The 24,414-nt window shown below is 44.6% G+C and overlaps 1 protein-coding gene across 3 annotated transcripts in view; it reads left to right on the plus strand.

Annotated features, from left to right (window-relative positions):
* Positions 1 to 24,414, plus strand: part of LSAMP (limbic system associated membrane protein) — a 990,094-nt gene that overhangs the window by 816,792 nt on the left and 148,888 nt on the right. For all 3 annotated transcript variants that reach the window (XM_071433325.1, XM_071433324.1, XM_071433326.1), the window contains one exon: positions 10,874 to 11,106. In XM_071433325.1, the coding sequence (XP_071289426.1) occupies positions 10,874 to 11,106 (233 nt within the window). The remainder of the gene's footprint in view (positions 1 to 10,873; positions 11,107 to 24,414) is intronic.

Genomic DNA, 24,414 nt, shown 5'->3' on the forward strand with positions numbered 1-24,414 from the left:
TCAAGAAGGTGTCCTTCATTGAAATGCAGTAGCTGGAAGTGAGCAGGCAGGATGCACCCAGTTTCTCATTCATCTTGAAATACCACCCTTCACAGTCTGCTGCTGGCTACCTGAGGGCAGCACTTGGAAGTGGGGATGATAGCTTAGTTGGGACACCTCTGATACTCTCATAACCTCAGAAAAGAAGGAAAAGTTAAGATTTATTTTCCCTGCTGTTGCTCCCATTCCCTCTCTGATCTGCCTCCAAAGGATTTCAAGACTGATTTCTCTCTGGTGTGGATCCTCCTGTCCCACCTGTCCAGGACAAGCGCAAATACTTCAGATGTGATATTCCCTTTCTCTTGCTGAAGAAGAGGCAGTATGAGATGAGATGAACATTAGGATCCAGATAATGGAAAGTGCATTACTATGTCTCAGGTAGCATGCTCCTCAGGTACTGGAAGAAGCTCTTTCATATAGTACAAAACACAGGAGACACCTGCCAGTTTCATACAACATTTAAATCTGACATTCTTTCACAGACTTGTACCAGTTAATGGTTAACTGATTAAATTCTCAGCCAGAAAGTATCACCAAGATGAAGATGTTAATGAGTTTAAAAAAAGAAAAAGGGGGCAGGGGGTTGAGAAATGCCTGGGGATAAGAAAGCCAGCGTACAAACTTACAAGGTGGATTGCAAGCTGTCACTCAGAGTGGAAGCTAATTTACACAGAGGCTAAATTTAGGTTAAATATTAGGAAGAAATTCTTTACTTTGAGGGTAGCAGGACACTGGAACAGGTTACCTATAGAAGCAGTGCATGCCCCATCCCTGACTGGCAGTGTTCAAAACCAGGATGATGTGGCTTTTAACAACTTATCTGGTAACAGCTGTCCCTGCTCATGGCAGGAGCATGGAACTAGATGATCTTGAACATCCCTTCCAACCCAAGCCATTCTGTAATTAGCTTGGTGATAAATTTATAGGTTTTAATGGCTAGAAAAGATCATGAAATTATGTAGAAGGTGATTTACATTGTCATTTTAGGAAGTGTTCTACCTTTCTTTGAAATGTCTGTCACTAAGCATGGGAGAGTTGGTCACTGAACTGTATGGCTCAATACCTTGGCTGCTGTGCGGCTGTGTGACTGTGTGGCTCAGACCTTGATACTGTTTCCATTTCCTTCCCCAAATGTTCAGGTGGGGACATCTGAGCATTTAGTTCTTCTTGCCTCCTTGGAGATACGCAGCCATAACAGATCTACTTTGGTCACTTACCCCAACAGCTGTTGAGGCTGGTGGCCAGCGTTAGCCCCTGACAAGCTGATGGCCCTGACCTGATTGTCTGTTTGGCTGTATTTTCTCATGTCAGAAACATTCCTAGAGGTGGTGTACGGTTTCTTGCCACCTGGCAGTCAGCTCTTCCTGATCCACTGGAGGATGCTGCCAGTCCTGTGGGCACAGCCCTTGTTTCTGAGAGCCCCGAGAGCTGGTGCTGTCACGTTGCTGTGTGGGAGGGCATCTGAGGTGCCTTGCTTTTGGAACTAGGCCATGGTGCCATGGCAGCAATCATGTGGGCTGTTTTGCAGGCTTACATGTGTCTTGGTGTGTGCAACTGTGAAAGTGAGAGTCGGGGAGGGAACCTCCCTCTTGCATCTCTGCCATACAAAATACATGAGGTGATGCTCCAAAGCTCCAGGTTTAATTTTTTGGATCTTAAGCTTTGTAGTCCCCTTCCCTGAGCAAACCACTGAAATCCACAAGCTAGAAGGTGTTATTTGCAGCGCCACATCTCTCTTCAGCTGTGAGATGCTGATTTTCAAATCTTCCCCCTTGTTTTGTGACAGCCTGTGGTGATATCTCCTGCATTTTTAACCTGTGACTGGGGTGGGAGGAAGCGACCCTGGACTACACAAAATGCTTTGAAGCTCCCTCTAGCATCACTCTCCTATCCCCTCTTGTGTTTGCGCTGTCCCTTTTGTGCACCCACTCTCTCCTGACCTGCCCTTATGCTCTTTCTTTCTTTGTGACCATGCACTGCTAATCTGTGGCATAGTCTCATTCCCCAGTAGCTGTGCCGGCTGCCTTAATGTTTCTTGCCAGCTTTTGCCTCTCCCCATTTTTTCTCTTCCCTCTGCTTGCCAGCCCATGATGTATCGTTGCCTTTCTCCATCTGCCTGATTGTCTCTCTGCTTTTTATCTGGGTGCTGGAGCTCCAGGTGCTGTCATTCTCTGCGACAGCACAGAACGTTTCAGTTTCCCTCTGTGGCTGGATAATTACCAGATACAGAGTCACGTGGACTTCCCAGCGAAACCCTCCCTCCCCTCCTGTCAGAGAAGGAGATCACATCTCTGAAACTCATTTTCCCCTTTTTGTGGCATTTTCGTTATTATTATTTTTTACTAGAAGAAATTCAAGGGAAAAAAATGGATTAGCTTTTCTGGAATTACCTAGTGGTGACCACATAGAAGTTACCTACAAGGCACTGGGGGTTCAGGTAGAAGAAATAGGTGATTTCTACAGCTGAAGTTTGTGAAGGAAACTAAAGGGACTTATAGTCTGTATGGGTGCCTTATTAGTGCTCCTATTCTCATTTTTGGTGTATCCCCAAAACAGAAAAAAGTCATAAGGGTGCAGAGGCCTGCCAGAAGTTTTTAGTTTCCAGTTTACTTACAAATTTGGCATAACAGCCAATACCCAGTTCACATAAGGGACTAATTATCATTGTCTTTTGATGAACTTCTGTTCCTAAGTGACTCCAGATATTTTTAAATATCAGCCTGTGTCTTAGTGATCACAAAAGCACAGGATCTTAGTCTAAGTACAGAGCAACAAAAAGGCAAATCATTGGGCAATGTTCCCCATTGCCATTCTTCATCAGCTCTGCTATTCCCTGCCATTTTGATAGTGCAGGAGCCCTGGAATGCTACAGGAAGCTATGGACAGCAGAGCAAGACATACATTCCTAGTGGCTATTTCACTAAGGCCAAGTGATCAATAGCTGATGAGCATTGCCTAATGATTCTGGATCAAGAGCAGAGCCAGGTTTCTGGCTGGACCGAAAAGGAAGAGTGGCAAGTCCTCAGCTAACCCAAAACAGAAAGAGGGAGCTCAGAGTCTGTTTCCTCAGCAGCCTGAACCTCCTGACTGATTTCAGTGCAAGACCCTGATGCAAGCTGTCATAGCATTTGGCATTTCTGCAAGCGTCAGCCAGAGAGCAGTTCATCCCCCTGAGCACATGTAGGGAGCAAGTCTCCTCTGGCAGGAGGCCTGGGACTGGAGTCAGTCATTCTAGAAACATGTCTTGGAATGGAAAAAGACCTGTCCAAAGATTTCCTGACTCTGACTGTGCTGTAAAGAAATGGAGGGCATTTCCTGGGCATGGTGGATTATAAGAAGAGATGGTACTGTAGTGGTAGGTCTCATTCTGAGGTTTTTCTGTATTTTGAAATTTTAAACTGTGCTATGATATGGCTGGGATGGAGTTAAGCTCATAGAAGCTCATAGCAGCTCATATTGATATTTTTAAGAAGGTTCCTCTGCTGGAGTGGATGTGGACTGAAGTTGTTTATGCAGGTATACCGATCCCCAACAGATGGGAAGAGCAATAAATCATGCCAGTATAAGTTCTCTTACTCTGATATAGTTACATCCACCCTTTGAGAGTACTGGCATAAAAATCGCTGTATTTTGGGCTTGATTTCTGTTGTGAGTTTGTGTTTTTTCCCTACACAAACAGGAACCTCTACTCTTAAACAGTCATTTTAACAGAAAGAAAACCCATGTGAGACCAGCTGTGTGTCTGCTAGTGCGAGCCAGGGCAGCTAGCTGTCTTTTTAGGCCAGTGTATTTTTTGTAAATTCCCTTGGGTTTCATTTTCCATGTGTGCCACATAGACCGAGAGACAAGGATGTTTACAGCACATGAGCAGTTCTGCACTGATGCTCATATTTTCTGGTTGCAATTCTTTTTTTATTTCATTAGAAAGAGTTGATGGGAGAGACAGACAGAAATGTTTCTGTACAAGGCACTGGGGACTCCTAGAAAACTGGGTACAAATGCTGGTCATGAAAGAGGAATTCAGGCTGGAGCAGGTGCTGAGAGGGGCTACTGGGATGTTTAGGGCAATGGAGGGTCTATCATACAAGAAGAAACCAGGAGAGTTTGGCTTGTTGAATCCAGCAAAATGAAGGCTGAGAGGGAATATGATTGCTCTCTCTGAACACAGTGAAAGATAAACACCCAGGAGAGAGAAGAGCTCTTTAAGCTAAAAGATGGTGTTGGCATGAGAGGAAATGGATATAAGCCAGGTATGAATAAATCTAGACTTAGAGTTAGAAAAAAAAAAGGTTTTAATCAGCAGAACAGAAAGACTTTGAGCAGTCTGACCTGCAAAACAGGGGGAGGATATTCCCCAGTCAAACACACTAGGCTAAAGTAGGAATGAGGTACATCTCTGAAAAAGATGATAAAGTACAGCTGGCTGTGCCGGCTGAGGTTGGGGCCTCATGACATGGTAAGCCCATCCTAGCCTTACACTCCTAAAGTGGCAATTTACTAAAGAGGATGAACAGAAGTGCAGGCATCCTATCAGCCATGTGCCCTCCCAATAGGTGGATGGCCAAAAATTGTCACCTGAGTGCTGAAATACCCAGGGAGCTGCAGACAGGTGTGACGACCAAGGTCACAGCATAATACAGCTGAGAGAAGGCATGGGCTGAACACACACAGCAGTTTCCCCCTCCTGCCAGTTTTCCAGCACAGGACTGGGTTTAAGCAGTAGTTTTCTAAATCCCTCTGAGGGCCTGTGTTGTCACGCTGGCAGTGGTTACTCAGGAGCTATTTATGCCACATATTGGAAATCCATCCTGCTGTGGCACAGCTTTCACTCTCAAACAGTGACCCTGCTGTGTATCATGGCACATAAGGAGAGGAGCAGCAGCTGTACTAGGCTGGGGAAAGAGAGCAGCAGTGGCAGTAGGGAAGAGAATTTTGAGCAACAACTGATGCCCATGTGCATTCAAATTCAGCAAAATAAGTCTTTTGGTGCTTGGATGAAAGGAAGTTTCAGATGCTCAGTTGATATGACCTCCCATGATAGTGCCATCCACTTAAGGGGCCTTGCCTTCGCAGAGGTAGAGATACATTCAGCTGTGGGTGTCTTCTGCAGCATCTCCTGCTGAGGGGGCCTGATCCAGAGCAGTGGGAACCACCCAGGGCCAACAGCTCCCATATTGCTCCTCCAGACTCTGTGCTCCTCTGTGCTCTACCACTGTACTCCTCTGGTGGGGACTGCAGTGGCAGCGCTGCATTGCTCTTGAGATGTTGGCAGGGTCCAGCACTGCAGTGCCATTGTGGAGCCTGGCTGGACTCTTCCCTGAAAAGCCTGCCTGGGAGGTCAGGGCTGGCATGGCTGTGGTCTGTCCTTAGCCCTTGCTGCCCATACCCCTCCCGGGGCGTAGCAGACAGGCCAGACCCTTGCTGCCACCCTGGCTGACCATGGCTGTGTCCGAGTCCTTGCTTGCCAAGCAGGGAAGGACTGAAGAGCTTGATGAGACAAGATGAAACAGCATAAGCATGATTTGCTCTTGAACTTTCTTTCCAGGGCTGGGAGCAAGGCTGTGTTTAACCACTGCATTAGCTTTCCAGGATCGTATTTTGCAACACAACAGAGAATTTGTCTTGCATGTTTGGAGCTGGCAGCCAGGAGCTGACGTTGTTTTGTGCCGAATGAGCCGTGTTTGATCCCTCTCTCTTTTCCCTCTTGCCATTTTGCTGCTGGGGGTAGAGGGCAGTGGGGGAAGTTGTTAGCTGGATCTTGTAAGTGTGTCTGTGAAGTGAGAAGATTAGAGCAGGCTCATCACAGAGCTGAGGCGAAGACAGGAGATCTGATGCAGGGCGGGTTGTGGCATCCTCTGGCAAAAGGGCAGCACATCCTTCAGTGAGTACAGTGGGGTGGGGTTTGGGTGCTTAATTGTGTGTGCAGCAGGCTGCTGAGTTTTGGCCTGATGCACAGAGATTGTCTTACAGAAGAGATGATCAAAGGGTTAATGGAAAAAAGATTATTAAAGAGGAGTGTGGGAATTGTGGCACAGAGCTGTCACCACAACATGCTTTGAAGAAAGAGGGCAGAAAATGCAGTTCATAAACTCACTATTTATTTATTTTTCCCCAAAATGAGGTAAGCGCTGTGGCTTGCTGGCAAAGCAGTGCAGCATATTTCATTAATCCTAGCAGCTTGCTTCTTCTCACTAGTGGGGTTCTGGCAGAGAATTGTGGGTTTGGTTCTGCTATAAAAAAATTAAAAAAAAAAAATTTGAAATTACAACAGCAATTAAAAAACCCCAAATAATTATCCCAGCTTCAGTGCAACCCAATACATCATTGATAATGCTGTAAAATCTCCATGTTAAAGCAATCATTTAAACAGCAGCTTCACCAGGCCCTGAAGGGCTTCTTTCTTGCCTTTTCATCACTCCAGGCGGTAAACATCCCGGTCCATCTCCGCAGCCTCGGCCGTAGGTGCTGTGCTGCTTTCCCTGGGGCAGAATGGGAAGGCCCTTGCTGAGATCCCGGCTCTGCCGCACCCCCTCCTCAGCCCGTGCGGCCCAGCCCGGCAGCGGCTGTCGGCGGCCCGGGGGAGCCGTGCTGGGCCTTTCCAGGCAAACGCCGCCTCTCAGCAGCCGGGCCGTCTGTTCGCCGGGGGAGACAGAGGGCGGAAAGCTTAGGGCCGAGAGCTGCTGGAGTGACAGGCACAACATAAACTGCGATGAGTGTTACAGCAACACGCTGGGAAATCGATGCGCGGAGCGGCGCTGCCGCCACCGCAGGAGGAGCGGGAGTCCCGCTGCTCCAAGCGCCGGGGCCTGAGTGAGGCAGAACGGGCGCTGAAACCTCCGGGCTTGCGTCGCCGGGAGAGGAGATGTAGGTGCCCAAGCCTCACGCTCCTTTTCTTCACTCTATCTCTCACCCATCAATAGGAACAAGCCCAACTACTTTGAAGAAGGGGAAAAAAACATGCATCTCTTGCCAGATGGGGAGTGTTCCTCGGAGCTTAGCAGGGGGAGGTTTGCAGGAGTGCTGCTTTGGCCCAGCACTGCGTGTTAGACCAGCAGGTGATGGATAAGGGAGGACAAGGGGCAGGACTTGGTCCTGCCCTCCCCCAGCCTGCATGCTGCCAGGTGTCCCAGCCCATCATGAAATCCAGGGACCAGGAATGATGGTGGGCAGCCCTCTATCCCATCCAAGGCAGTGGTTCCTGCTGAAGGTTCAAAATCATTCTCCTGCAGAAAAGCATCGCCCCATCCCCTCCCTCCTGTAGCACAGCTCAGCCCTATTGTCTGCATTTGCATGTGGGGAAAATGAGAATGGGGGAGGAGTGCAAGGATGACCTGGGTTTCTTTCTCCACATCCAACTGTTTCTAAAAAATTTCGGGTGCCAAACTTGGCTGTGTTTGTTTACAAGGAGGCAAGGAGGACTAATGGGGCATGGCAGCAAGATCTTTCTTTTGTCCTTCCATGTCTCTGGTTTGAAATGGTGCAAGATCAACAGTTCCCAGGTTCTTACAGTGATCATGCAAGTCATGCCTATCACCATTCACTGGTCCTCTCGTTAGCCACATCAGAGATGTCAAGAAATCAAACCTGCAACCATAAAGAAAAGAATAATGCATGGATCACAAACTGTTTATTAGCTTTCACTGAGGCTGATGGTAATGGTTCCAATAAGTCTAATGAAAAGCGTTTGACTGTCTCTGTGAATTTGATTATTGATTATTAGTGAACGATAAGAGTCCATTGATATCTGGCTGATGCCATGCTCCTATTGCTTTGCAGTTAAAATGTCAGTTAACATGCCATTTAATATTCTATTAGTATTGAATTAGCACTTATTACACTGTGAAAATCATCACCATAAATCCTTATTAAAGCGTGATCCATTCAGCTGGGTGGCATCTCTGGCAGACTAAGAGGGGGGGTGTGTGTGTGTGCAGACAGACATACTGAGATGCATCATCCGCGTGAATGCATGTTCAGAGCATGCCAGGACTTGGAATTTCCACATTTGTACATTGATTTTTCCTGACAGCTTGAGAGGAGCAGGTATGGTGAATAGAGGGCTCAAATCCATTTCACTCACTCCTCCCATTTTCCTCTTTTCTTCGTCCTATTTCCTTTCCTTATTTTGGTAGCACCTGCTAACTTGTTTCAGGACCAGTTGCAAGGTTGCCTGACTGTAGCTATTGACCACTGTCCTAGGGCTGACCTGGATGCATGTAAGACAGGTTATGACACATTTTCTCTTCCAGGGAGAGGAGGGAGGATCTCTGGTTGAAGCCTACCCACAGGAGCAAAAGCACAAGGCTTTGTGCTGACCACACCACTGAACTGTCACTGACAAGACACCAGACAGGGGCATATTTGCTACCCCAGAGAGTTATAATGATCAGGGGTAGGGCAGAGCTGCTGAATGCTCACTGTAGCCTGGTGGGAATGGGAAAGCAGCCTGGTGGAGATGGTGGGGTGCCATGGATCTGCTGGAGTCCAGCAGCACTGATAGCTATTCAGGGGGATTTTCAGAAGTGACTGAGAAACTTCAGCTCCCACTGACTTCAGTTTCCACTGTTAATCTGCTTAGCTTTTCACTACCAAAATACCTGACCCCTAATTCTTGGTGCTGTTACAACTCCTGCATTTGCAGGAGGGCTCTTGACCCTAAGGCAGCCAGCTCTGGAGGCAGTCTGGGTATTCCTACAGGGCCACTGCCCTCAGCCCTGCAGCACACTGTGCTCTGTGGGTCATGGCTTTCATCTTTTCATCTCCCATCACTGGTGATTAGTGCCTGGAGTGGCCAATGGAACTGGAGCAATGCCTCATCGTAGTGATGCTGGTTTCTACCTGTAAGTGACTGCTCACAGGTTCCCCTGCATCCTTCTTTTTGACAAAGAGTAGCTTTTTGAAAACAACTCAGATCACACCTGAGAGTTCACCTTGGGGGCAAGTGCCTGCCTGGCCAGGAGGGTGGGCTCTGGCGGAGGGCCAAATTCTCACTCCCCTTCTTTGTCTGGACATTGTCAGTAAAAGACAGGAATCTATTGGGCTGCTCTCTAAAGCAAGTGTTTGTCAGATCAGACAGAGCTGCTTACAGCTTGGCCAGCAGCATGGCATGGCTACCATGGATGCCCACGCAGCTTGGCTTTCCTCCTGCCCACAAGTAACCCCAGAACAGCTTGGACACCATCCATGGGCTTGCCAAAAGGGAGTGGGTGTGAGGTGCCGGCCATAATGGTGGGGTCACATCACAAGGGAAGGCAGCTGCAGCAGCCTTGAATGAAATGCATTCAAATAGAGGAACTTGAAAAATGTCTGACCCATGCTAAAAGGCTGTATAAAAGCCTACTGTCAAATATTTGTCTTATCTTGAAGCAATAATCATTATCCTCTTTCTTTCTTCCTTCAAATACAACACATGCATAAATAGTGAAGAGGGCACAATCCTGTGCAATGTGATCTAGGAAGACCCTGCTCGAGCAGGGAGGTTTGACCATACAACCTCACTGTGGTCCCTTCCAACTTTACCTATTCTGTGATTCTGTAATAGCAGCGGCAAGAGATACTGGATTATTTGGATACTGGGACACTGTGGACAGAGCTCTGAGAGGTGAAGGAGCAACAGGTCTGGAGACTGAGCTTCCCTGTTTATCTGCAGAGCTAACGTGATGTGAGCTGCAGCAGGCCAACCTGCTCTCAGCCTCTCTGAGCCCAGCCCGGGGGGTGCAGCTGCCAGGGTGAAAGAGGAGTTATGCCTGCCTGTCTTCTTCAGCCCTGGTCCTCTTGAATGAGACACAGCTGAGAGTGAGAAAGACGTGTCTCCTCAGTGGCAGCTCCTCATCTTTTCTGTGCAAGTCTCCTTCTGGTGGTGGGAAGTGGTACAGAGCAGGTGTCTTTGCCAAAAATGCATTTGTCTTCATGGCACTTACTCTGCTCTCTGTCAAGAAACAAAATACTCGTCAAGTTACAGTTGCAATGGGGTTGGTTTGTCCTCTGACTCGGGAAGGTGGCACTCAGGGCCCTGGCAGTTTCTGGTCCTCCTGCTACTCCTCTGCTTGCCACCCTTAGCTGTCATTCCTCCTCTCCTGTCCACCTGAGATGTTCACAGGACATTCTGCGTGTGTCACAGGGATGAACAGGGATGACAGTGACACTCCCACAGCCTCTCATTTTCAGCCTGAAATCTGCGCTTGCCTGCACAAACAAGCAGATGTGCATCAGCAAGTGTGTGTGTATGTGTTAGGAGGGTGATGTTTGAACAATGAAATAATTCCACAATTTTTTTCTTTTTTTTTTTTTTTGTCAGAAGGATGTAGATGGGAGATACTCTATAGTTTCCTCCACTAGTGCTGCTGAAACTGAGGGATGGAGGAGCTGTGCCCTGAGCTGACAAAGATGGAGCCCTGAACCTTTGCCCTCCAGGCTGGAAGGGGTCTGGGGGTTTATCTATTGTATAGTCAACTTTTTGAAGGTGAAGGAGAAGCAAGAGCTACTTTCAACCTTTCTCACTGGCAGGGTTGGAAGCCATTTGGTGATCAAGATCTCTTGTGGCCGTCCAAATTAATTTTTGGTATGTAGGCCACAGGCAAAAGGAAGAGAGAACAAGAGACATGTCTGCCCCAAATCCCATGGGGTTTATGAACCAAAGATTCCTGAAACTCTCCAACAGAGTTAAATTGTTAAGTACTTGTCCATGGGACAATAATGATGAGAAGATTCTATGGTTTACTGGCAAGGCAGGAGTGTGGTGTGAAGTTTCTCAGCAAAGCAGTAAAGAAGAGGAACAAAAGTGAGGTGATGGAAAGGTTGTTAATCTCCCCCTTACCTGTCTCATCCTCTGCAGGTGTTATGTAGAAGACAGAAGCTCCAAGGTGGCCTGGTTAAATCGTTCTGGCATCATTTTTGCTGGAGAGGACAAGTGGTCCCTGGACCCTCGAGTAGAGCTGGAGAAGAGAAACCCCCTGGAATACAGCCTGCGGATCCAGAAAGTGGATGTCTACGATGAGGGGTCCTACACGTGTTCAGTGCAGACACAGCATCATCCCAAGACTTCCCAGGTTTACTTGATTGTGCAAGGTAAGCAACGTGCCTGATAGGAGAGCAAAGAGCAAAAGACACAGTGAGAGGAGGGAGCTGTATTTTTCTAAGAGAAACTCGAAAGTCAGGAGCCTATGCGTCCCTTATGTTTACTCAGGGGCCAGCTAGACTCTTCCCTTCCACTGTGGCATAGAATGGTTTTACTCTGCTGTCTGTTTGTCCTTTTAAAAGTGGTGACAGAGCAGGGGACACCAGTGACGCCAAGCCATATTCTAATATGATGCAAACCTGGCTCCTGGCTCTGGTTGTTTGGCAGTGATGGGAAAGCATTTGTTTATAATGACACTTTTCAGAACAGTGTGCCTTATCTCTTTACAGAGAGCCCTCTGGTTTCTTTGCCTCCTCCTTCCTCAGGTTTCCTTTCTTTTTTCTCGTGTCAACAAGCTACCGTGCTGTGTTTTTTGGCCTTCCATAGTCAGCTCTTTGCCAGGCTAAGGAATTAATTTTCCTGTGAGTTTTTCCAAGCTGGGTCATTGGTTTGCCGGGTGCACCATCACTAGGCATGTGTGAAACCTGGTACCTGAGGGACCTGCCACATACCTTATGTTGCCCTTTCCTTTTTTAGCTACCCTTCTCCTATGTGTATTATAAGGAACAGGAAACTTGGCAAACCAGTATTGTCTTATCTGTCTGCCTGCATTTATGGCATAACAGAGAGTAAACAAATGAAAGAGTTCACCAGTTATTGGTAAGGTCATTAAGGAGTTTATTCTTGTTCCATCCTGTCCAGACCAGAACACAAAACAAGAGAGTTTACCCACTTTTGTTTAGTTTTGCTTTAAATCTTCATGCCATTTTGTCTATCTGCCTATTTATCTAAAATATTTACAGAGCAGCTAAGTTGGTAGATATTAATGAATGTGTTTGATACATATTAGAGATATGTTCAACTTCTATATTATCCTTCAGCCATAAATTTTTTATTTCTTCTGATTTGTGTAGTAACCCATAAGGCTGCAGAGTTCATTTCCCCCGACAAGTTTTTGAATAGCTCTGATTATAGATGCATGCAGGAAAGGACTTTTCCTCTTGCTGGCACTACTTGGCAAACTGGGGGGCTAAGTAGCATCCTGAGTGTTTATCTGCAAGGTGACGAAGTCTGGACATGTGGTCAGAGGTGATGCTTTACACACAGGTGTAGTGAGCCAGAAGGCCCCTGGTTGCTTTTCTTGCCCGGAATCCTCCCCCAGCAGCACAAAGAGTGGCCCACACCCACACACAGAGCGGCTCTCCCGGCCTGGCTGAGTGCCTGCTGCATGAGATGCATTCCCCAGCCCTGGAGGTGTACCCTGCCTTGCTGCTCACTACAGCAGAGCAGAGCCAGCCCTCTGTAGATGGTTTATTACTGGTGAAATCTCACAGCACACAATTTCCATTTACTTGTCAAGAAAAATATAGGAACAAATGAATTCCAGAGCTGTGCATATGTATTATTAATTGTATTTGTGCCTATTAGATATGGGCCTAAGCAGCAAAATTGAGCTCTCTAGCTTAGCTTTCACTTAAATACGTGGGTATCTGGCTCTGAACTACTGCCACCTTTCTGAAAATAAGAAAATTTAGGTTTTGACACTCCTAAACTCTAAATGCCTGTAAATAAGGTATCTGTGGGTAATCTTTGTTCTAACACCTGCCACAGATTTCATAAAAGACCCATTGTGATATTGTGCTTACTGTATAATCCTGTAATTAGATAAAACTCATAGCTTTAATTTTTTTAAACTAAATTTAATCTGGAAAGAAAAGTGAAGGAAGATATAAATACAAAATCCTTTCCAATTTGGAAGAGTGAGTCTCATTTTAAACATGTTTTAAAAATAATCTTAACTAATAAAACTAATTCAATACAAATAGTGTATGTTAGAAAATAATCCCTGTAGTCTCAGAGTATTATTTTCTTATATTGATTGCTATTTTTCCAAGATTTGCATGTTGTTTGCCCGAAAAATAGTCTGCTACTAGTCTGCTACTAGTCTGCTAATTAAAGGAGTTTGGATATTTAGTCATACTAAACTATTTAGTTTTATTTATTTTATGCAGTTTATTTGCTTCTTTTGGTTTTGTATTCATACATTTCAAAACATAGGCTATTTGAAGCTCTGGGCATACCAAATGTAAAAATAAATAAATAAAAGAAAATACAACTCCTGAAACATTAAATGACAGGGTAGTCAACTGGTCTGCCTGGTAATCTGGGAGGAGAATTTCTGGAATGATGGTCAGTGGTCTCCTTTGAACAAGCTCAGGGAAACAAAAGCAAATGAGGATCAGAGACTCATTGCTACCTTTGAGTACATGGTTGATGCCTGGATTTGCCAGTGAAAGATACTGCAATGACAGCTGCTCCTGCCCTGGAGACAATGGGTTGGTTTAGGGCCATGCCAGGCTTCCTATTCCCCTCACTCAGTGTTGCCACAGATATTTCTGCATTCCGCTATCAAAGACAAATCCTTAGTCTCTCCCATTCAACTCCCTCATCTGTCTAGCCCCTGTGAGAGCACAACTTCTCTTACTCCTAGACACAAATGGGATATCTGTATCAGAGACTAGTAAGTGGGTAGGCAGATCCTAGAGTGCTGTTGGAGCCTTTAAAACTGGAGACCACTCCATGTCCACAATGGCAGCTGAAGTAGGCAGGCTTCACTGTATCCTGAATGTTTTCTGTGCTTAGATCACTGCAGTCTAATGAAGTTGCATTCTAGGACCAAGTCCTTTCCAGCCTTGAGAAAATCAGCTTTCCCTGAGATGAGCTCTGCTTGGTGAACTCTGCTGGACAGAGCTGCAGAAGTATATCACAGAAAAAGGGACATCACCTCTCTAATGTATACGCCCAAGTCCTTTAGTATTCACATGGGAAGAACCAGTTTCACTTTGCCAGCAACAATTTCTGCAAAAACACCCTACTTGGTCTATTCCTTTCCTCTCTTAAGTGTGTAGGGCCATGGATAAGATCCCTCTCAACTGGGATTGAAGATCCTTCTCAACTGGGCATATTGCAGAGGTCTAAAAGGGGTATAATGAAATGACACTTAAAAAAAAATCAGAACTTCGTGGAGCTAAAAGTAGAAAAAGTTGTCTTCCTAAGTCTTTCCATCTTTTGAAAAATAAAGCTAGTAAACATAAAGCTTCTCTGCTAGTAGAAGTAGGCATTCACTGCCAAAATATTCATTAGTACAGCTGTGGCCATCTCTGCCATCTTTCTGAGCCAGGTGGGCAGCACTCTTTGCAGTCCTCTAGACTGGAGGTGGTTGTCTCTGCCCAGCTCAGTTGCTACCAGGTGCTCTCTCCACTGGGGTGAATGCACCAAGAGACTGCCCTGAGCCACCACCTCACTCACAGCATTTTGTGCTGCTTCAATTTGGGTATAATGGCCAGTTGCAAAGCTTTCTGTTTACTACCCCAGTTATTTCTGCTGGTATGTGATCAAAAGAGTGAACACTTGAAAGGACCTGCAAGGGATGGTCTGGACCTTCCCCATGCAGTGAGACAAGATCAGCTCTACAGTTGCCCCATACATACATTTTTTGGAGATGTGCCTGCATAGCTGGTGCATGTCCATTATTTCACTCTCCTTGCATTTGGAAAGCTTTTATTAACATATGATCCAAATTGATTTTGCTGCCAATTATTTCTGGGCCTTCCAAGACACATAGTGGTTATTTCTCCTCTTCCTCAAAACTACCTTTTATCTGCCTGAAACCCCTAAATTTCTGTGTCTCAGAGATCTCTAGTGCAGCTTAATAGGCTCACTGCTTTCCAGAGGTCATATTTTTTTCAACCCGTGGCATATATATTTCACTACTCTTTGATTTGTCTACATGTTTTCTTTAAATGTACTGTCCAAAACCAAAACAAGAGTTCCAGTTCAGGATTCAATCATGCAGATACAAGTACCAGCCATGTTTTGCATATCACACTTCACTTACCTAACCCCAGAATGAAATGAGATTTACATTTTTTATATGAGTGCCTCACTGCTTTCACTAATTTAGTCTTTCTGCCTTTATAATCCTCTCTTACTTGTCTGCAGCTCATTCTTCACTTTTGTATTTGAACTTTAATTGTTTTCCCCCCTTCCTGAGAATACTGCTTTGTGCTCTCTGCTGTTGGATGTCATCTGGTTGGTCTCTCCATGGAGACCACTTCAGTTTCCTTACCATCCTGGGCTCCAAAGCACTTGCAACTGCCTCCAATGTAATGTCATCAATAAAAGTCAGGTGCCTTGTTTCTGTTCCATCATGAAGGTGTTAATTAAAGTATTGAAGAGATCACGACACAAAAGCAGACTGTGGCAGCAGCCCACTAAACCTTCTATCCCTGGTGGAGAGTGATCTGTTGATTGCAGCTCTTTGAAGCATCCTGATGGAGATTTAACATCCACTGTGTTCTCTTAGCTTGTTGAATACTGTCAGGTCTTCTGAAGTCAAGATATATCACATAATCACACATATTGCTTCTGCATTATCTGTTATGCCAGCTATCATACAAAAAAGGGGAAATGAGGCCTGGGTGGCATGATATGTGTTTGCCAAAAGTAGTACATTGCTTTTTTTTTTCCCTTTACTCCATTATTATCCTCTCGGTGCTTATAAATGGGATGTTTAATCATTTGTTCCAGTATGCTGAGTGACTTGTTCCAGGAGAATTGAGTTGTAACAGGGACACAGTGGCTGCCCCTTTACCAGCATTACCTTGAGTTCTTGTTCTTTTAGCACAATATCCTCAAGCCCTTCTCAGGCATTAGATAGCAGTGGAGAAATTCCTATGGTCCTTACTTGTCTCATCAGGATGACAGGTGCAAGGGCACAGAGATCTTGGCATGCATGGGCTTTAAAAATTTCTGCAGTAAAGACCTAGGCCTATCCAAGTCAATCTGGAGAAGTAACTCTACTACGAGGAAGCAAATTGTTCCTGTCCAGAACCTTTATGTGTAGGCATCATTTTGAATGGCAGTAGTTGTAACTTTTCAGTGAAACAAAAACATTCCATCGTTTTTGAATTTGATTAAAATTTAATCAGGAGGGTTTTACTGGTCTGAGGTGCTTTTTTTGGTCAAAATTATGAAGGCAAAGAGGTATAGCATTACCACAGCCCATTTAAAACCTAACCATACTCAGTTGAGGTATGAAGAGCTGCACATTCACATTTGCACTCACAGCTTGGGATTCTTGCAGACTCAATAATGTCTTGTGATTTCCAGCTATTGATTGTACAGATTGTGGGCTCTCCCTTCATTTAATGCTCACATCATGGAAAAAAAATTATTACGGGCTTTGTCATTGTGGCAAAACAAAAACAAACTGGGAAATGTCAGCAGCAAATGTTCACAAAGAGGAGTTTTGTGATTAGGGCTGGCTTGTTTACTGGCCAGCCCTAATCACAAACCCAAAGTCAAGTGCATAGCAGCTAAGGCCAAATCCTACAGTTTTCTTTCTAACTGATAGGTATCAGTGTGTGAAAAGAGGTACAGAGTGTACCCTTTCTCCATTATGAATTGCCTTTTTAGTGCTCCTTTCTTGCAAAGATTCAGACTCACTGGTCATTGTTTTAACATGATATAAAGATGCATTTGTTGTTACTGGGATTTAACCATAGAGAGTTTATTATTAACTCTATGAGTAGATTAGCTGTGCACCCTCTCAGTCCACTCTCCTGAAGTTAGACTTTGTGCTGGTCACTGATACAGCACAGAGAGATCCTTTACCCAGACAGGCAGCTGGGGCCAGTCTGGCTTCCCCAGCACAAACTGCTCTGCCAGCAAGGCTCTTGGTTAGAGCTGGGTCTAGAGCTGATGTGGGAGGGTGTTGTCCACTGTCTCTGGAGGAATTTGAAAGATGTGTGGATGTGGCACTTAGGCACATGGTTTAGTGGTGGGCTTGGCAGTACTGGTTTAACTTGACAATATTAGAGGGCTTTTCAAACCCAAGCAACTCTGTAGTTCTGTGATATGCCCAGCCCTTGCCCTCATCTCTGAGGACAGCAAGAACAGTCTCTTTGGACTTTGGGATTGTGAGAAAGATTTCTAAGCAGAACTGATGCAAGGCACAACAGTATGTTTTTTAGGAGCCTGAAGTCAGCTATCAAGTGGAGGTAATTTCTGACAGTCACCGGCTTGGCACCTGATACAGAATTGGGTTCTCCTGACTAAATTTAGATATTACGATTGCTGTGGGCTCTCTTGGACTCCCTTTGTCATAAGTCAGGAAACAAGACTTTTCTCAGGCCCAATCCAGTTCATCCTTAAGTAGGCATCCAAAATTCATCAGACAGATTGACCAGTGGAAATGTCATTGTCTCTCCCCTGGCTGTAGGCAGGAGCTCAGTCAGAGCAGTCCTTTTGGAGCCATGCATCCTTTTAGCCTTCCCACACCTCTTTCAATCAATTTCACCAGTCAATCCTCACTGGTGTTTATTCCTGCCAGAATACAGCATTGGTGGCTGTCATTGCTTGTGGTGGGTTGCTGAGAGACTGGAGTGGGGCTGGTCTTCAGCTCAGTAGATCTGTGGTGGGAGCCTATCTTCTTGTGGCATTCCTGGCCTTCCCACCTCTTTGACCAGTGCTGGAAGCAGAGCAGTTTGAAGAGAGCTGAAGCTATTTTTCCTTTGCTAGCTAGACAGCAAGGATGTTGGAGTCAGATGCTGTTCTCTGAGAAATGTTGGCTTCCCTGCTTTGTGGGCGCAGAGCCCAGAAATCGGAGGGATCTTTCTGAGCACTAACACTGTAGCGTTTTTCATTCCAGGGAGCGTGCAGTAGGTAAGAGCAAGCACAGACCACTTTGTCTTTTTCGGGACATAGCGCCAATGGGAAACTGACAGTGTATTTGGCATGCTGTTGCAAAGAATAATGAGATAACATGGGAATATGAATTTTCTGGGAGGAAGGAAGGAAGATCATTTTACTGGGAATGGTGGGGGAGGAGAAAAAAAAAAGATTGAAGGGAGGAGATAAATTCAGGTTATTAGAGGAACTGGAAGCAAGAAGTCCAGTAGACTTGGAAGGAAGTGACAGCAGTTTGGTGGGGAAAATAAGCTGAGAGAGCAAGGAATAGTCTTGGGCAACTGAAGCATGTGAGATCTTGCTGCACCACTTTTGCTATTACCATGGGCTATACATGTCTACCAGAAAAGTAATTCCAGAACGTCAGGCACACAATAATATTGGTGGCAGTTTTTCTAGGTTTTCTGTGCTGCTTTGTTTTGGCAAACTCATAAAGTGCAGGAAAAGGCACCTGGTGTTTCATAAGTTACCAAAGAATTTCCTTTCCCTCCCCATCTAGCATTTTTATTGCATCCCCATGGTGTCCTGATGCCTTTTAACTTCTGTTTTCTTATCTCCAGGCATGGTTGGAACGATATGATGCAGCTTAGGCTTTGGCTGTGCTATACTGGTTGGAGCTTAGCACTTCTTAGTGCATAAATCAGGAGGTTTTTCTGGAAATATTTTGGTGCTGGCTTTGCAGGTGCAGGCAAGAGACAAAAACGGAATACTTAAAAAAATGCTTACTCATTTTGGAGAAAGAAGTATAGCGCAAAGTGCATGGAATACTCTCCTGTGCCTGTGAGGAAGGCTCTTGATACGATAATCCAAGTCCTTAGTGATGTAAGTCAGTTTAGCTTGAGTGGACTCTTCAGAGTGGTATGGGTTGATATTGTGTGATTTTGTCTGATCAGCTGATTCTAGATTCACACAGTGCTTTGAAAGGTTTTGCCATGTTATTTCTCAGTCTGATGGGCTCAGTCTGCAGTCCCAAGTCTTAGCTTGGACTGTAAGACAGGGGAGAAGGGACAATATTTTTCTCTCAGCTCCCAACACAGCAAGAACTTAGTCCCACCACCAAGTCTGCTAACCCTGGAGAGAGCACAAATAACTATTAGCTGTGAGAGTGTACATATCAATCCATTTTAAAGCCAAGTGTCTTCCTGCTCCCACTGCTTAAAAAAAAGGGCTGTGGCTGCACAGGAGTTGCCTTGACTTGTTGTGAGCCTTGAAATTTGACCCAATTGGCCCACAACAAGGTATGTCCCCTTGGATGTCCAAAGTCATAGATTCCCCTTGCCTGTTCCCTCTCCATGATGGCCAGTGTCTTATCAGTAGTGAGTGAATAATATTTTTTTTTGCCACATCGTCTTGAGATTTCTTTGCAGAAAAGAACTGTTGATATAATCAGGAATAAATATCTTATTAATTTTACATGGCATTACTGTAACTGCTTAGTGGCTTGAAAATTAGAAAAAATCTGTTTTAAAAAAAATTCTCAAAAGAGCTGATCTGAAGCTTTGGATTTCTAACACAAAATAAGGAGAACAGATATATAGCTATTCTCCATTAGAAACTTTAGGGTCAGTTTGTCTCTTTACTTGCAATGTGGGTGATAGCTAAGGTTAATCATATTCCACATTTCTCTAACTCAGATCAAACCTTTTCTGTACCTTTACTGTCTACAGGTGCCCCCCTGACTTAAACCAGTCAAGAGGTCTGAAGGTAGGAGGCATCACAACCTAGGGCACACAGCTGTGGTAACCCAGGCCTTGCAATTCCAGCGGTCATGGAACAGTGTGTTCCTTTTGCCTGTTTTTCTTATTTCATCTGTTCCAGTTGAGTCAATGCTGCAAATCTGCCACACTCAAAACTCCACATGGGAAGAAATTCCAGATTCCTGGGGTTCACCAGCTCATGTTCTTTGGTTTTGGCTGCTGTGTTACAATCTACAGTCATCATAGCTATTTGTTAGTGGATGAAAACCTGGATCAAAATCTAGATTCCACTGAAATTAAAGGGAATTTTGCTCTATTGGAACCAAGATTTCATTTGAAATTGGAATTGGCTAGAAACAGATTGTAAAATAAACCTAAATTGAGCCAGCAGTTCAAAACCAACATCAAGTCTTATAGAAAGAAGCGCATTTCTTTCCTACCTTAAAAGCTTTCAATTTTATTCTTTAATATGAATTAATTATGGAAATAAGGAAATCGTCAGTTTGGAGAAGGGAATAAGAAGATGGTGTTTCTAAAATGAGAGTGTGGAAAAGCAAGTGTGCATGGTCTCTCTGTGCTGTGCCTAGTAGCACATCCTTGTGTCTGCATGGTGCAGCTTGACCCCAGCTGACCCACAGTAACTGTGTTCTCCTACCATTTATCTCTATCCAGTGCTGGTCCCCATCACTCCTGAATGGATCTGTGGTCTGTCCTTTCAGTGTGTGTGCAGGCTGTGCCTTGTAGGATAGGCCTCCCACTGCTTTCCACAAAAACAGTGGATGATAAATCATATTAGGTAATAGGTTTTCAGGGTTTGGATTTTGATGTTTTTTTAAGAACTCCAGCTCTTGTTTTTATCTTAAGAAACATTGAAATTGCTACCCCAGTACCAGCTCCTTACTCACCAGAAAGTGAAGAAATACTCTGAGAAAATAATTACTTAATATCACATATCCTGTATAGCTGCTAAAATGTCAGTAGTTGGCTGCTTGGGAATAAGAAAAACACCAAGAAAATAACAGAATAGCAGTTTCATTTAACAAAGCCGAAGATGTGATAGTTAGAGGGGAAAAATAACTTGCCAAATGTGCATACAACAAAATAGACAAAAAGGAAACAGATACTTAGACATGTGGCTTCCATTTACAGATTATTCAGAGAGCACTTTCTCAAAATCCTACCACAGCTTTGGAAAATCTGCTTTTTTTAAAAAAAACACCAACAAATATTAGGTTAAAACTGTTAATCTCCAGCAGAAAATGGGAAAGAAAAAGGAAGGGAAGGGAAGGGAAGGGAAGGGAAGGGAAGGGAAGGGAAGGGAAGGGAAGGGAAGGGAAGGGAAGGGAAGGGAAGGGAAGGGAAGGGAAGGGAAGGGAAGGGAAGGGAAGGGAAGGGAAGGGAAGGGAAGGGAAGGGAAGGGAAGGGAAGAAAGGTTGGTGTTAGCAGTCTGAGGGTGCACAAGCACGTGACCACTCTTGCTAGCAGTTCTGGGTCTTTACCAGACTCAGGCTATCAGTGAACAGCGCTGTGGTAGCAGGAGCCAAGCCTTACTTGAGAAGTCATAGTGGTGTATGAAAGTCTGAAAGATCCCATTGTTTCTCAAAAATGCATTGGGAATGCCATCATTTGTCTGCCTCCTTTTCCTGAAAGGGCCTTTGGAAATCCCCAAATGAGGGTTGTGAGCTTTCTCAGTTCTGATATCAAAAGCCAGAGGCTACTGAGGCTTCAACGATTTTAAATTTCCCTCCATATTCATGTATCAGATTTCCCTTACATTGACTATTTGATTGCATGATCTTGTGCATCAACAGTCTTTCATAGCACATTCTAGGAATGTCTTTATTATGTGGACACATATAAGAATAGGGAACAGTTCTTAAAAAATAAAACTTTTGGTGCTTCTCAAACAGAAAAGCAGATGACAACTGCCTTTTTTCCCCCATTCCAGGAAGGTTACCTTTAAAAAAAAAATCTGTGGAGGAAAGAAAAAAGATTATTAGGGAGGTCCTCTTTAATGAAACGAGAATTGGATTTTTTTGATAAGTTTTAATTTAGGGCAAATAATTTAATTGGAATGATTCATTAATTTTGGGGTGCATAAATTGGGCCTCTGGCAGCCTATTTATTATCTTCTTTATTCCTTTCTATGTCTTCTCTATCAGTAGTATAAGAAAGTTTTGCCTTTAATAAGGTAAGACATTCCTTTTGAATGTGTGGAGAAAGGACTGTCATTTGAACCTAATGGCATCTCACCTTTAGGTGCCCTCAGTTTGCAAGGCACTCAGGCTGCAGGACCAGTGAGTTTGTTTCCACACTGTCTGGGCATGTGGATACTCAGCTCTGCATAGGGTGCAGCTGATGTGGTGAGCCTGGGGCATCTGGCCATGATTGGCTTGGTCATGAGAGAGGTTGGTACCACTGCCTGGTGCTTGGAGAAAATTCCCAGCAAGGAGACCAGAGAGATGTCATCAGAAGATGTTCTGTATTAGGGCTAGAGAACTGTAAACTGTACTCTGAGTTTGAGGGTGACTGGGACATCTCCTTTTGTTAAGTGGGGGGATCAGCTCTCAGCTTTGGTATACAGCAAGTATGCCATTAATGTGTTAAGTGTAGACAGGCAAAGTAAAAGAGTAAGGAGCCTTTTGCAGGGAGAGAAGCCAAGAAGCAAGATCCTAAGCCTCAATTCCACATGGCCCTCACGCAGGTGCTGCAGCAGCAGCTGTATTCTGGAGAGTCTCTTCAAAATGATTGTCCCCTTGTTAGACTGATGGGAATGTGACTTTTTGGGTATGTTCCTGTTTTGAATGCAAAAAAAAAAAGGAAAAAGTCTTTGGGAATAAGTACAATAAATCTCCCCAAATAGCTACAGAACAGACTGTGAGACTGTGCAAGGTAGAAGCCTTATGACCTTGACTATACAAATCCAGCTATGATTTTAGGGATTATGACTGCATAGAGCTCCCAATTCACAATTTTACCTGGAAGATTAATCCACTTGTTGACCCAGAAAATGAGGTTAAGAACCAAAATTCATAGGGATATCACCCTTCATGATCCTGTTTGAAGGGAGTGTTAACAGGGTGGCAGTGACTGCTTCCCCTACTGTGTTTTTAACTATTGCAATATATTTCACATAATTCATGGCATGTTTGGTTTCCAGGAGAATATTTATACCTGTGTAAAGCCTGTGGACCACCTTCATAATTCAGGTGGACACTTTGCTTTTGCCTGTACATCCTGTGTGGATAAGTATCAGGGAAAGCCCTGGACTCTAAGCTAGATTGCATAGACTGGCTCATGTTTGTGCTACTTGATGACACTACCTTTTGGAATGAACAGAACATGTCCCCACTACACTGGGGACCAGTGGGGAGGGCTGGTCTCCTCCATGCTCCCTGTGGTGACCCTGTGGTCCTGACACATGCTTCTTTTTTGCTTGTTTATTGCTTAGTTTACTATATTTTCTGGTTAGAAGTACCTAAAATAAAGCAAGGGCTGGGACACAGTCTGGCATGCCAGCATGTGTTCCGTGATACAAGAAGGTATGGAGGAATTTGAAAGGCCAGGGTCTGTGGCATTGGTGTTGGAGGACTTTCACTGGTGGAGGAAGCTGAACTTGGCATCATCTGCATGTCTGTAGTCTGCTGTCTGTATCAGCTGTACTTGCTCTTGCTCTGAGAGGGGATGCACTTGTTCATTCTGGGAAAGAGTCTGAGAGTGATCTCATGGTTGTATCCATAGAAGTCCAAAGGACTGAAGCAAAAACAAGAGACTGTGGCTTGCTCTCTGGAGCAAAAGAGAACAAACCACATTGGCAGTATAGGCTTTGCCATTCAAGGTCATTAAAGGTTATCTCTTTTTAACAAATCCAGGGGGTTGTGTGGTTCTGCAAAATAAATTGCACAGGGACCCTATCAGAGACAGGACAAAAACCCAAGTCCAGAGGTAAACATCTGTCATTTGGTATTTTAAGTGCGACTCTGAAAGCGTCACATCTCTTGTCCATATGGACACTTAGTCTTGCAAGCAAAAGTGGTGCACTGCAGCTGAGATTCATCACACTTAATCTTAAATGTCTGAGTGCTGCTAACACAAATCTAAACAAGTCATCTGGCCCTCATCTGTGGTCTGTTGTGAGAAGGTGGCATCTTACTCTTTCTACTGTCTGCCTTGAGATAATGTGAAAGATCATCCCCCAGAAGTCTCTTTTACTTTGGACTACAAGTATGACTAATTTAGATTTACACAGCAAACTTTTCAATGTCTAAAATTTGGTGACATGGATCCACCTTGTATGTCTATGCAGGAAAGATGAAACCAAGTAAAAAACTAGTTCTGGAGACTCTGTCATTACCCACAGTCTGTGTTCTCAGCTGCACTGACAGGTCTGACTATTCCTCTTGCCACAACCTGCACTGTGTGACATTAAATAGTATAACAATACATTTTGTTTTAGTCTATAATCTGTTCTTTACTGGACAATGCTTTCAGTTATAATCCCTGACATATTTACCTGTCCTTGCGAAGGGCAGCTGCATTCCCTTCCAAATCTCTTTCTATAAGCCTGACATAAATTCATACCAGTTAGCCCAGTGAAAGGTTGCAATCTCCATGATTGGATACTCCTGCCTGCTCTCTTCCACTGAGCCAGAGAGTAAGGGACTCCCCTGAAAGACTTCTGCACTTTCTGCAACTAGCCCAGCACAGCCTGAGGCACAGGCTAATTTTTTCACAAGATGAGTTATTGCTATTCTAGCCCAAAGTGTTCCAGGGTTCTTAATTTTTCCCCCAGATTTCCTGCTGCCCCATCTC

This window comes from Agelaius tricolor, unplaced genomic scaffold, assembly GCF_023055355.1.
Source record: "Agelaius tricolor isolate 1412-34295 unplaced genomic scaffold, bAgeTri1.0.p SCAF_9, whole genome shotgun sequence".
In the NCBI taxonomy this organism is placed as follows: domain Eukaryota; kingdom Metazoa; phylum Chordata; class Aves; order Passeriformes; family Icteridae; genus Agelaius; species Agelaius tricolor.